Raw genomic sequence first — 14,115 nt, forward strand, 5'->3', positions numbered from 1 at the left:
ACAGTTGGAAAGTAGCCAACTCCACAAAGTTTTGTCATGGTATCTTTAAAAACCAGCAGTTAGGCTGTGACAAGTTTCCATGGAGCTTTCCTGAAACAATTTTTGTTGCAGTTTCTGAATTAGGCAACATCAGTTAAATTGGAAAATTCAAACTCTAAAAACTTTTTGGAACCTATATATATACGTTTAGTCTCCCAAAGACAATTTTATTCCTACTGGACTTGTTGCCTTAATTCAGTTTGACATGACAATAAGGGGGGATATTCAGAAAGTAATGATGTTTTCTTTCTTTGGATCTACATGTCACCTAGAAATAGTTAATATTCTAAATCCTTTAACAATCATAAGTCATCTAGAAATGTTTCAAAATGGCATAGCTTTCGCTAATTTTATAAAAACATTCTTTAAAAACCCTGAATGTTGAACTCCTTGGAGTATTGAGGAAAAGCCTCTGGACTCAAGTCACAAGTTCGTCTTAAATAGGCCACTAAACCTGAGTCCCTAATACTAATTACCCACCTCTGGACTTATTTTATGCAAGAGAAGCCACTAATTTAATACTAAGCCACTGATTTTAAGGCATTTTCTCAGAGCTGAACCGAATTCTAACTGATGGATAGTTGAGGTAGACTGTTTTATCTCCATGGGATTACACAGCTGCATCCCTCTGTTTTCAGATTTTTTTTGTAGCTGTTCAAAGGCTTTCACGCCATTCTTTGCCCTTAAGTAATTACTCTGTTTTGCTGAGGGTTCGTTCATTCATTTAATAAATATTTATTTAACACATACTATGTGTGCTGGGTCCTTGGAATTATTATGATGATTTCAACACAGCACCAGCTCCCAAAGAATTTGCAATCAAATAGGAAAGTCAGATAAACAGGTATTTACAGTACAAAATAAGAATTAAAGATTAAGGAATCCATTATTAACTTTTAAAAATTGAACCAGTATGGTTAAATAGAAAGCATTAGTTTTAGATTTTGTTAACAGTTTTCAAATCCTGATTCATTACTTAATAGTTAGCTTTGGGAAAGTTAAACTCTGTAATACTTGCGAGGTTATTCTAAGTTTTAGAAATATATGTATGTAAGGCACTTAGTTTAAATCATTTCCGATTTTTTCCTAAGTCATATACCATAAATTATTGCAGTTCCAAAGCTTATAAGTGGATAATTTTTCTGGCCCCTACTTCAGAGGAGATGTGAAAAATGGATATTTAAAAACTTTTATGAACTTTGTAAACATCCTCTCTATAAACTATTAGTAAAACTCAAATTTTATGATTGAGTCTTATGAAAATTTACCCAAATTTCCATTATTAATATATATGGACTGTAAAATTAATATTTTAGGAACTTATAATACTTCTTATAAATGTTGCTATACTAATAATTCTGTAATTACTGATATTAGATTTATCAACCTAAAAGGAAATACTTCTCTGTCTCCCCAACTCCCTTACCCCATGGTTTAGCATGCCAGTTGCTTTTAACCAAATTGTGGTTTATGTACAGAAGGGAAATGGTTATAACCTTTTTTCCTGAGATGTTTAAAAGTATTCAAGTAGATCATTAGTAAACTAATTATATTTTCTTAAGACTCGCTCACCACTATGATTTGAATTTTTTCTATTTGAAGAATTAAACTGTGTTTAGGAAATAGTACCATGTATTTAGAAATGAAACTAAATAGCCAAGAATTTTCTTTTAACCGAAAGTGTTTTTTCATTCCTTTGATATTAAGTAGCATAACTGCTGCTAAAAATAGAAACTGAAATTGGTCTGATAGCAACACAATTGCTAATTCTTCAAGTGTGAAAGTTGATAGTTCACATCAGAATATTGCACTTATGAGGGTGCAAATTTTATTCTATTGTGTTACAGGTCTTTCCAATTTTGCTTATTTATGAAAAACTCTTGGCAAATTTGTTAACTCTGTTATAACGGTACCTTCAGAGTAAGACAGGGTGATTTTAGTCATTATAAAAAGTGTAAACACAAGTTACCACAGGAGCATAGAACTATTTTCAATACATTTTATATAAATCATTCTAAATTATAAATGGGAAATAGTAACCAAGCAAATAGTTCCTTTCCTACCAAAAGAAAAAGCCAAGTGAAATAGAGTAGGATAAGGGGTGGAGAAGAAGCCTGAGGATTGTGTTGGCAGGAGAGTACAGTAATAGTGAGTGACAGGATGAGAAAAATAGATGTGTTCTTCCATCACTGCTGCTCTCCTCTGTGTTTGAAATAGACAAATGGCATAGACCCAAGGGGAACTAGGGACAATGCTCAGAGGACAGGACTGTCCTGCCAGATTCATGAGAGTAATGGTGTTGTTACTTAACCTTGTCATGGATACATTACTGTTTCTGTGGCACTTCTTTTGTGGGTTCTTGCTCATAGAAGTTTCTTTATCATGGCTGTGCTGGATTGTGTGTTGGCAAGTCAGCACCATTTACCCCATCTGCACCTTGCCTGATATAATGGTTTCCTGGGAAGTGTGCATGCTGGTTTTTTCCCCTCTTGTGCCTCCGTGTCCCACTCCACCAAATGTGCAATTTAGATATCCAGAAGTCCATTACAGACAATTGATCTGTAGAGATTTTCTTTTGATTTGTGTTGGTGTTTTTTTTTCTAATAACAAAATTTCATTTTTACCCTTCCCACCCCAATAGCAAAATTGCACACACTGAAACTGCTTTTACTTTCTCCTTTCACCCAGAGCTGTCTCTGTTTTAGGGAACTCTCTTGTTTGAAAACTTTTATGCCAGGACAGACATTCACTGATTTATTTAGTAAACTTTCAGTGAATTTTTGTAAGCTTCCTAACACTGTGCTAAGTGAAATTATAGGGCAGTTCAGTGAAGTTCATAAAAGTTATAGATTGTAAGGGTGAAATATTCAAACAGATTTTCTCCAAAAGTTTTTAAACCATACTATAATGCATATGTTTATAAAATGCTCCTAAATGTTATGAAATTTAGTTAATACAAGTGGCTTTAATAACTATGGGTTAATTTTCTTCAACCCTTACCTTAGATAAGCTGTTTAGCCGTTAGAACATTTAAATGACTTGCATTCTGAGCTTTGTAATGTTAAAATTTTTAAATGCATCTCAAGACTAAACTTTGTAATGTATTACATTTTAGGTCAGAAGACATGTCTTCATCTACATGGCATCTTTCCTTACCTCTATGTGCCATATGATGGTTATGGACAGCATCCAGAAAGCTATCTTTCTCAGATGGCATTCAGTATCGACAGAGCACTGAATGTGGCTTTAGGCAGTCCATCTTCCACTGCTCAGCACGTGTTCAAAGTGTCATTAGTATCAGGAATGTAAGTATATATCATCTTTTTAAATTTCTATTTGTATTTCCATTGCCGTTCTAATTAAAAGAAAACATTAGGGTCAAATATACTCTTCATTTTTCTTTTGCGTCTTGTCTGATAGAACTTTTTAAAGTTAATTTTTATTGCAGTGAAAGATAGATGGTTAATGGTGCTTTTTGTTTTAACCTTTCCCATTTCTTTGCTTTCATGACTGTAGAAATTCATGTAATTCATTCAACAAATATTTATTGAGCACCTTTTGTGTGCCAGGCAGTGTTCTAGGCATTTGGGATATATTGGTGAAAAAAACAAAGATCCTTGCCCTCATGGAAGTTATATTCTAATAACGGGAAATGGAAAATAACAAGTAGATACAACATGAAATAAATTTATGACGAGATCGGGCGCATTCAGGGTGTTATGGCTGTAGAATGAAATTTATTTATTCATTGCATGATAATTAGTGCTATAGAACAAAAGATGTACAGCAGTATGAGAAGGATCAGTAAGTAGTGTGATGTGGAGAAATAGATTGGTAGCACTATTTTATAGGATAATCAGGGAAGGTCTCATTGACAAGCAATTTGACATTTGAGCAGACTTAAAGGTGAGGGAGTAGAAACAGTATAGTGACAAGTGGCTGGAATGGAGGGAGTAAAGGCAAGTAAGATAAAATGAGGTTAGAGAGATATGAGAGGATGGAGATCATTTTGGCCAGTGGTTCTCAAAGTATGATTTCTGTACTTTGGTTTCCAGGATCACCAACATCAGCTTTACCTGCTTTAATAGCCATGAGAATGTACTTCTCAGATCTCCAAAAACAGGAGCATGATTGAACAACAGCCCTAGCTACTACGCTAAAATTCGTCTATCCCATAGCAGCTAAAGCTGCTTTCCGTAGACTACTCCCAGCCTATGACTAAGCATGGCACGGATACTAAGGCAGGCCTATTCCTGGAACATACTTGAGGACTCATAAATTTCTTGCATATTTTGGCATCTCCTTCTTAGAGGACTTGGACTTATACACCTAGGAACTTAGAGTAAATTCTTGGGTCCCAGAACTTTGGTGGAAGGGCTCAGCAGTATGTGTTATTAAAACCTTTCTGATGATTCTGTTGCATGCTAAAGTTTGAGAACCACTGCTGTAGGCTGTTCTTATGGACTTTGGCTTTCACTGTAAGCTATTGCACGATTTTAAACAGCCATGATCTAGTTTAAAAGAATTACTTTAGCAACAGTGTTAAGAATAGGTCATAGGGAAAGCATTAGAACTGTTTCATTTTTCTGGGTGAGAAAATACAGTGGCTTGCACTAGGGTAACATAGTGAGAAGTGGTCAGCTTCTGGGTGTATTTTGAGGGTTGAGTCAACAAGATTTGCTGTCTCATTGGATGAGGGTTATGAGAGAAGTTAAGGATGACTACAAAAGTTTGAGTCTGTGCTGCTAAAAGAATGGAAAGTGCAGGTAGAACAGGCTGGCAGGAAAGATTTGGAGCTCATACTTGAGCATATTGAATCGATATGTCTGTATGAAATCCAGCGGAAATCTTAAATCTATATACGTTTTTCCACCTTAATCTAGGTTTTCCTCTGGACTACATGGTATCCTTTTAATTCAGTTCCCTTCTTCTATCCTTGTCTCACTCCAGAGTTGCAAAAGTACTCTTATAATGTAAAATGGATCCTTTTAAAATCTTTTAATAGCCTTGAGTGACTTCATATTGTTCCTAGAAAAAAATTCTAACCACAGCCTATGTGATCTGACCCCTGCTACTTCTGTAACTTTGTCACTATGTTCCATGCAGAAATACTGGTCTTTCAGTTTCTCTGATGTGCTAAGCTCTTTCCCAACTTTGTAATAGAATGTCTTTTCCTTGAGTGCTCTATCCTTCTCCAGTCCTTCAAATCTTTCACATCACCAGAGGTGTTTTCTCTGACTTTCATACTTAAAATAGGTTGTTGTTATTATTCTGTATTTCAGCCCATTCTTTGTTTCCTTTAAGAGTACTTAATATAGTTTAATAATTATTTTAATATTTTGTTTATTTACTTAGTTGTTATGTGTTTCTTCCACCAGCAGGTAAGCGTCATTAGAAAAAGGACCATGCTTGTCTAGTTCGTCATTATATGTCTAGCATCTTATACAGTGTTGGGAACTTAGTAGATAGGGCTCAATAACTATTTGGTTAAATCAATGAATGAAGTAAAGTTCATACCCTTCCTATAACAGCAACCATTATGTTAAAAGAATCATCAGCTTTATATTCTAACTTTTTTATGTTTAATGTTTTTAAAAACTTTCCTATACATATTCTCATTTCAAAGTTGAATCTCTAGACAGCCTAGTGAAATGATTAGTCACTAGTCTTTCTATATTTTTGATGGGTAATTGTTAAAGACATTGCCATGTTTTTGAGTTATGAATCTGGATACCTGGGGCAAAGATGAGCTGTTCAATCTAATTTATGGCTGTTATTCTCCTTTTTCTCTTATTCCAGTATTTTTGGGGGTTTTTTCTTACCTAGATCCCCTTTCCCCTTACCATACATTCTAGCTTCTGTGATTTCTTTATTCCTTCAATATTCCCTACGTCTTTAAGATAGACAAGGTTGTATCTAGCTATCAAATTATACTTTGTACACAGTTTGATTCCAGTCTTCCTAGACTATGCATTATCCTGAGGCTGGCTTAAGAGATAAGACCATGTCATGACCTTAGGCTAATTTCTGGGATTCCTTGCCACTTGTGTGTTAGGAGCTATTGAGTTGGCTTGGACTCCTGGAGACCCTGTGAATGAGTGATGTCCACAATGTCCTGTCCTCAATACCCCTGCTCAGCTCCTATAGACTCAAGCCTATGGTTTCTTTTATGGAGTCAGTCCATCTCATATTTGGTCTTCCTCTTTTCCTGTTAACTTATATTTTTCCCAGTATTATTGTCTTTTCCAAAGAACTCTGCCTTCTTATGATGTCCATGAAGTAGGATAGGCTTCAGTTTTGATACTTAGCTGCCATTATAGGATTCTAGAAAATATCCTATGAAGAGATTTTAAGTTAATCTAAGTTAATTAACTGAGATTTTTTCCTGTTTGTGCTCATTTTCCTTCTCATTGTTATGTTAACTTACTCTAATTATCTGAGTAAGTTCTAATCATTTTTTAAGCATAAAAACATCTGCCCTCAAACTCTGCTCTATTCTACTTTCTTTTGCTCCAAAGTGTCTTTGAGATTTTTGGCAAAATCAACTACAGACACTTTCTTGGCCACAAGAAGCAGAAAGCTGAATTTATAGAGTTCAAGCTATATTTTGTGGCAGTAGCTAAGAAAACAGAATCCTAGGTTTACAAAGAATTTTTAGAGTTTTGATAGTCAACATATTCAGTTTTTGAATTTATGTAAAAACCTAAAGATTATTAACAAAACCAAACAAAGCAAAGATAACATGGACCACAGCAATGAAGATTTAATTCTTTTTCCCCCATTTATCTGGCTAAAGATAACTCATGTCTCCAGATAGAGAGCTACATTTATTTATAGGAAAAATACCATAGCAGGAGGAATTAAGAGTTGAATTTGCCAGTGAGATAATTCATGTAATGTGTCTTTCTTTCACGGCAACAAAAATGGTGTGAATAGGAAGTGGTAAATGTTATTTTAAAAAAAAATGTAAATAAGAGTGATGAGTAAGGAATAGGGAGTGATGGTCTGAGAAGGCTTTTCTTAGGAGGTCTGTTTAAGCAGAGACCCGAAGAGACCTGAAACTTACTGAATTTTGTTAATGTCATCATAATAAATATATGTTTTTATACACGCGCACGCACACACACACAAAAGAGATTGCAAGCAGGTCATGCAAAGGTTCAGGACAGAGCTTTCCAGGCAGAGGAAATAGCAAGTTACTTCAGAGTAGATCAAGTTAGAGGGGCTGAAATGTTAGAATGGCTGGAGGGAAAAAGGAAGAGTGGTATGAGATTGGAGTGAGTGACAAGGATGACATAAAGAGCCTTTTAGACCTTGGTAAATAGTTGGATTTTTTTGAAAGAGAAATTGCTTTTTAGTAGTCATACAGATGGTTCTAATCTAACAGCTCAAAACAGCTAAAAAAATTGTTTAAATATACCCAAAATAATGATGCCACTCTCAAATTACTCTGTATTTGATGTCTGCTACACTGTCAGACATGACAGAGAGAGATGGTGCCCTAGTAAGTTCAATCTAGTGTCAGTCATGGGAGGACAATATTTTAAAAATGAAAGGTTTTATCCACCTAAAGATTTAATCATCCCCTTATTTATAGAGAAATTCTAAGCAAATATAAAACTTTTTATTTCATCTCCAAATTCATACCTGTTCACATATTCTTTCTAATTACATCATCTTTGAAAATGGTGGTCTAAATATCAGATGTACTGGTATAGTTTCGGATCCTCCTGAAATGATATGACATGATAGCCCAACTTATTTCATCTCGAATTGAGAACTTGTTTCTCTCTCTATCATGTAGATTTTTGTTTCTCCCTTTCCCCACTCCAGCTGATGCCCCAAGAAAAACCCAGCCTCAACATAATTAGGGTTCTTAAGTAAGTCCATGTTTTTTTCAGTCTCTTAAGTTCATGTCTACATAGTTTTCATAGGATTCATTTGATTTGGATGTGCAATATACACACACATAAACATACATGTATGTATACGTATATATAATAAATTGTCTCTGCCTAATGAACTGGCAAAATTAATAATAAACAGATGATTAAGGAAAGTGATATAAATGCTATTAACTAAAGGACTTTTTTGATGAAGAACTTTAGTTTTTGACCGAAAAAATGGGAAATGGGAGAAGGTATTTGAAAGGTCTTTGTTTTTTTCATACATGGTCAGAGTTAAAGAAAAAAGCCACTTTTTAATACTCATGATGATTGAAATTAATGTGTGAATAGTATGCTGCTTCTTTTTGTCTCTTGTGTTTTTTAAGTGATATTTTTAAACTTTTTAAAAGAAATTACCAGATTTCAATATTTTATATGTTAACTTGTGGTAGGTTCAATTAGAAAGGAGTTATTGTTTGATTTTTGGAGTGTAAGATTGAATTAGCCCAGCTGAATCAAATTAAGACAATAAATTATATTGTTACATATTTGAATGATGAAAATAATTCAATATATTTTTTCTTTTATTTCAGGCCTTTTTATGGTTATCATGAGAAGGAAAGACACTTTATGAAGATCTATCTTTACAATCCTGCAATGGTGAAAAGGTACAAGGATAAATGAAATAAAAATATGAATAACTATCACTTAAGTATTTTAATAATAAAAAGAGAAATCTAGAAGAAAGCCTTGTTTATAGCATTATTAAAGAAAGACACCATAATATGTACATATATGCATAAAGAAAGAGACCCATGGCTTAGAAGGATATTTTAAGTGTGAAGGTACCTTGGTTTATAGCCCCAAATTGCTTCCTTTCTATCTTAGATTTAGAGTTTGTGGAAGTAGATAAGGAGACATGATCATGGCTGTCATGTATGATCTTAGTGCCCCATTGGCTAGATCAGATGTTCAATACCTAGAAAAATTATTTATTTTTCTTTTTTCCCCTTCTCTCATTAAGTCTCTCTTCCTATAGCTTCTTCCCTCAATCATCCTGGAGCCCAAGTTATTGCAGGCAGGAAGGGGACATATGGAGAAGACTTCACTCATCCTCTAGGGTTCAAAACAAGTGTGTTCACTCTGTGTGTCATGACAACTGAGGGTAAAAGTAGCCTTGAAGAAGTGCTGAGTGTTGTTTTTTTCAAAAGATCCTCTCTGCCAATAGGCACTAGGTTCCAAATGGTAATCTTTTAGTAAGATATAAATTAGATACTTCCCCAGAGTGAATTTAGGCACCAAGAGAGGCACAGCCACTAAGGAGATGAGGTTTACTGTAAATTAGGCCATTGAGAACTTCACGGAATCTCAGTGGATATTCATTTCTCTAAGTAACCACTGAAAACTAATTTTCCCTATAACCTGCCCCCAACCTTACCCCAAACAGTTTGTTTTTACATAGGGTACCAAAACAATTTTCTAGAATAGATACTTAAAGACAGTGATGTTTCTTATACCAACTCCTGTGGATTCTTACCTTCTTTTGTGTGCAAGTGGTAAGAGTAAACCTCAGTCGTTTTTTTCTTTCTTTTTCATCTCTAAATGTGCTAAGTGCAAACCATGAAATTGCATAAGTCTTTTACAAGTAACCTGTAAACTGTAGTTCTATTTGAAGTGTAAATATAATGTTTTTCTTGTGACTATAGCAATCAAATATTTATTAAAAACTATTTCTAATAAATTTGCTTTAAATTATATAACTTTTATCACAGTGTCTATCTGAAATTGTCTGATTTATTGAGAGATTCATTAATTTATCCATTTTTAATAAATACTTATAAAACGCTTACATTATTTGATGCACTATGGAATTTGCTGGGTAAACATTGGTGAACAAAGTTTACATGGTTTCTGCCCTAGACAAACAGTAAACTAGTAACCTGAATGTCTAGCCAAAAATTGTAATACATACTATGAAGGAAAAGAACAGGGTCCTGTGAAAAAAAAAATATTTTGTTGTTATTATTTTTTATAATACTTTTATACATGAATCATTTGTTATAGTATCTGCCTAATACATAATGTAGTAGTTAAGAGCCCAGACTCTCAAACCAGATTGCCTGCATTCACATTATGGTTCTGCTACTTACTAGCTGGATGACTTTAGGCAAGTTATTGAATCTTTCTGTGCCTTAGCTTTCTCATCTGTAAATAGTGTTGATGTTGGTACACATTGTTCTGATGATCAGATATGTTAGTTAATATCTATACATCACTCAGAACAGTGCCTGGCACATTATAAGTACTATGTAAATATGGGCTGTAATATAGATGTAAAATGTTAAAGTGCATATTTTGGACTTTACACTCACTCTTAACTCTCTTCCCTAGAGGCAATCACTTTTAAGAGTTTGGTGTAGGCCTTTTTATTTTTCATATGTATATATGTACATATATGCACATATTCTCTTTTAAATGTCCATATAAAATTGGTATCCTACTAGAATGTAAGTCACGAGGGGCAAAGATTTTTTCTGCTATTTGCTGCTGAATCCCCAGTTTTTAGAATAGTATAGTATCTGGCACTTAATAGTAACTATTGGCGGAATGAATGATTGAACACTATACATATCATTTGGGAACTGGCCTCTTAATTCTCCTACTCGTTCATCTCCTGTGATCTTTATTTCCATTCTTCTTAAGCTACCTGCTCTCTTAACCACACCCTAGAGCTTGTGTTACTGCTGAAATTTTATTTTTTTGTTATTATTTTTTAATCTTGGAATTTTATTTTTATTTTTTTTAAATTAAGTTTATTGAGGTAACATTGGTTAATACAATTATATAATTTTCAGGTGTACATTATAATTTGACATCTGTATATTCTATTGTGTGTTTACCACCCCAAGTCCAGTTCTACCTCTGAAATTTTAAATGTAAACATCTTGGTTTCTAAACACATTTTTGAGATAAAATTTACATGCCACAAAATTCACACATTTTTATGTATACACAATTTAATGATTTTTAGGAAATTTACTAAGTTGTGCACCTACCACTGTAATTCAGTATTAGAACCTTTTCATGGTCCCAGTAAGATTTTTTGTTTTTTCTATTCTTTTAACTCTGTCTCTGAGTTACTAAAACTCTATTTTCAGGCTTCAGGTTCCTTGGCACCACTACTACTACCCCGTTCTGTAGCCTCCTCCTGCAACTAATTTCTGTCCTTTCCATCTTAGCATCTATTCTTTACCTTCTCAACTCCTTTTCCTGCAGGATAAAACCATCAATTTTGGATTAATCCATTTATTTACTTTCTTTGTGCTAAATTCTGGTTTCTCATTACTGCAGGATACCAAAAAATCACAACGGATTGGTGCCTTTGTTAAATTCATGCTCTTCAGCTTTGCCTAGGCCCTTCCTTGACCTGTCTTACTTGTATTTTTCTCTAATTCTCTCCTTATATTCTCTACCCTCTTTACTCAAATGTTAAATCCCTCCTGAAGCTTTGCCTCCCACTTCATTATAGAAAATAGAACTCATCAGTCTAGAATAGTGATTGTCAAAGTGCAGACTGGGGATTTCTGAGACCCTTTCATGGGATCTGCATTGTCGAAATTATTTTCATGATAATTCTAAGATGTGATTTGTCTTTTTCACTGTGTTCACTGGTGGTGGGTAAAACACTGGCACTGGGGCCCAAATCAGGGTAATGGCATCAAACTACAGTAGTCACACCTTATCCATGGGGGCACATTCCTAGACCCCAGTGGATGCCTGAAACTGCAGATAGTCCCGAACTATATATATATATTACATTTTTTTTGTGCTATACATACATACATATACATATACACTTTATAGCTTCTCTTTGGCATAGCCAAATTGCCAGCATCACGACTCTTGCACTTTGGGGCCATTATTAAGTAAAATAAGGATTACTTGAACACAAGCACTGCGATACCGTGGTAGTTGATCTGATAACTGAGACAGCTACTAAGTGACTAACAGGCAGGTAGCATGTACAAGCATGGATACACTGGACAAAGAAGTGATATATATATACTGGTTGGGACGGAGCAGGACGATGAGAGATTGCATCATGCTACTAAGAGTGGCATGCAATTTAAAACTTAAGAAATTTTTATTTCTAGAATTTTCCACTTAATATTTTTAGACCAAGATTAACCTCAGGTAACTGAAACTTCAGAAAGTGAAACTGGTTAAGGGAGGATGGTCGTTGTAGTTTCTACTACTAAACACTCACAGATGAAAAATAAAAGCCAGCTTTTTTTTTTACGTATGAGGATATGGTAAAAATTGTTAATTTTATTAAATCTTGACCTTTGGGTATGCATCTCAATATTTTATCTAACAAAATGAAAGCAAGCATGTGCTGCAGTGCTATGACTGTCTCAAAGAAACAAACATTTTTATGATTTTTAGGTGCAAGCTGAACCACCTAGTGTTTTTGTTAATGGAACACCATTTTTACTTTAAAGAACAACTGATAGACAAAACAAGTTATGGTGATTTGCCTGTGTGACAGACATATTCTCAAAAATGAACAAAGTAAACCTGTCTTTGAAGAAGAAAACTCATATAGTATTTGTTGCCGACAATAAAATTTGAGCTTTCAAGCAAACATTAGAATTGGGAAGATTTTATTGGTACTGTGAACTTTAACAGCTTTCCCATACTTAAAAGATTTTTCTGATGAGTTAGATGATGATATTAACAAATGATTTTTTTAATATATTGTTTAATGAAATATATCAACATTTACAAGTTCTATCTTCGTGGATCTGTATTTTTCATATGATTAGTGAGTGATGTTAGAAAATCATGTATGGGTAAAAATACTTAAAATATTAGATAATAGTTTTTAATGTAACAGTACAAAAACATTATTAATATGTTTTCAAATTTCACATTATTGCTAACCTTTAAGAAACTACTACACTCAATTTTTATGTAGTGTCAGAGAAAATCAACATTTATATGAGAAGTTATTCAGTTACTATTCTTTTTTCCAACTACATATCTTTGTGAAGCTGGATTTTCTTCATATGCTTCAACCAAAACAAAATATCACAATATATTGAGCAGAAACATATGTGAAAATCCAGCTGTCTTCTATTAAAACAGACAAATTTGCAAATATGTAAAACAATTTCTTTTCTCATTAAATTATTTTTGTTTTGGAAAATACAGTTTTTTTTTAAATAAAGTAATGTGATTTATGTTAACATAATAGGTTTATTATTATTTTTAAATTAGCAAATAAGTTTCTTTAAAATTTCTGTTTTAACTTTCAATAAGGTAAATATTAATGGATAAAAACCATATGAACAAAAGCTCTTTGGTGTTCTCAATGATTTTTGAGAGTAGAAAGGGGTTCTGGAACCAAGAAGTTTGAGAATCACCAGGCTAGAGCTCTCTTAATTTCCTATCAAATATCCTTAAACTCTATTCACATCCATTTTCTCCTTTTTGCTACCTGTTACAGTGAGAGATTCCCTCCTTCACCTCCAAATTCAATATCCACCATCTTTGACCTTTTCTTCCATCTACTAGTTATCCCTATTTCCCTTTCCTACACCTTTTAAATATTGGTAAGACTTAATTTTATACATATTCATACTTATGACACATACATTCATATTCATAGCTATTCTCTCTGAAGGGTTTAACTCTACTTTGTGAATCCAATTTCTTACCTCCAATTTACTCTTTAATGTACTCCAATATGGCTTATACTCCGAACCATTCCACCAAAATTGCATTCACTAAAATTGCTAAATCAATTGAACACCATTTTGTCCTTTTGACCTCAGGTCATTGCTTACAGTGCCATAAATAATCTCAAATGTTGGGTTTTTAAATATGTAAACTTGTGGTTTTCCTCATACCTATCTGATCCTTTATATTTTGCTATTTTTTTGGTTCCTCTTTGGACATCTGTGGTTGTTCCTTGTGGTTCCGTCTAAGGCTTTTATATTTTCTCTCTCTACTTTCTCATCACTCTGCAGCCTTATCTACTCCCCTGGTTTGGTTTTGTTTTTGTTAATCTTTATGTATTTGACTTCCAAATGTATACCATTAGCCTAAGTTTCCTCCAGAGCTCCTGATCAATATATCAAACCATCTCCTAGATAAATAGAATAGCACTATAGTTAAGGACTCACAA

General features: G+C 33.8%; 1 protein-coding gene across 4 annotated transcripts in view; it reads left to right on the forward strand.

The window, feature by feature from the left end:
• REV3L (REV3 like, DNA directed polymerase zeta catalytic subunit) overlaps positions 1-14,115 on the forward strand; it is a 137,838-nt gene that overhangs the window by 41,970 nt on the left and 81,753 nt on the right. For all 4 annotated transcript variants that reach the window (XM_011364808.1, XM_011364806.1, XM_011364807.2 and 1 more), the window contains 2 exons: positions 3,155-3,344; positions 8,519-8,593. In XM_011364808.1, coding sequence (XP_011363110.1) covers positions 3,250-3,344; positions 8,519-8,593 — 170 coding nt within the window. In that variant the 5' untranslated portion in view covers positions 3,155-3,249. The remainder of the gene's footprint in view (positions 1-3,154; positions 3,345-8,518; positions 8,594-14,115) is intronic.

The sequence above is a fragment of the Pteropus vampyrus genome, unplaced genomic scaffold, assembly GCF_000151845.1.
Source record: "Pteropus vampyrus isolate Shadow unplaced genomic scaffold, Pvam_2.0 Scaffold101, whole genome shotgun sequence".
Taxonomy (NCBI): Eukaryota; Metazoa; Chordata; class Mammalia; order Chiroptera; family Pteropodidae; genus Pteropus; species Pteropus vampyrus.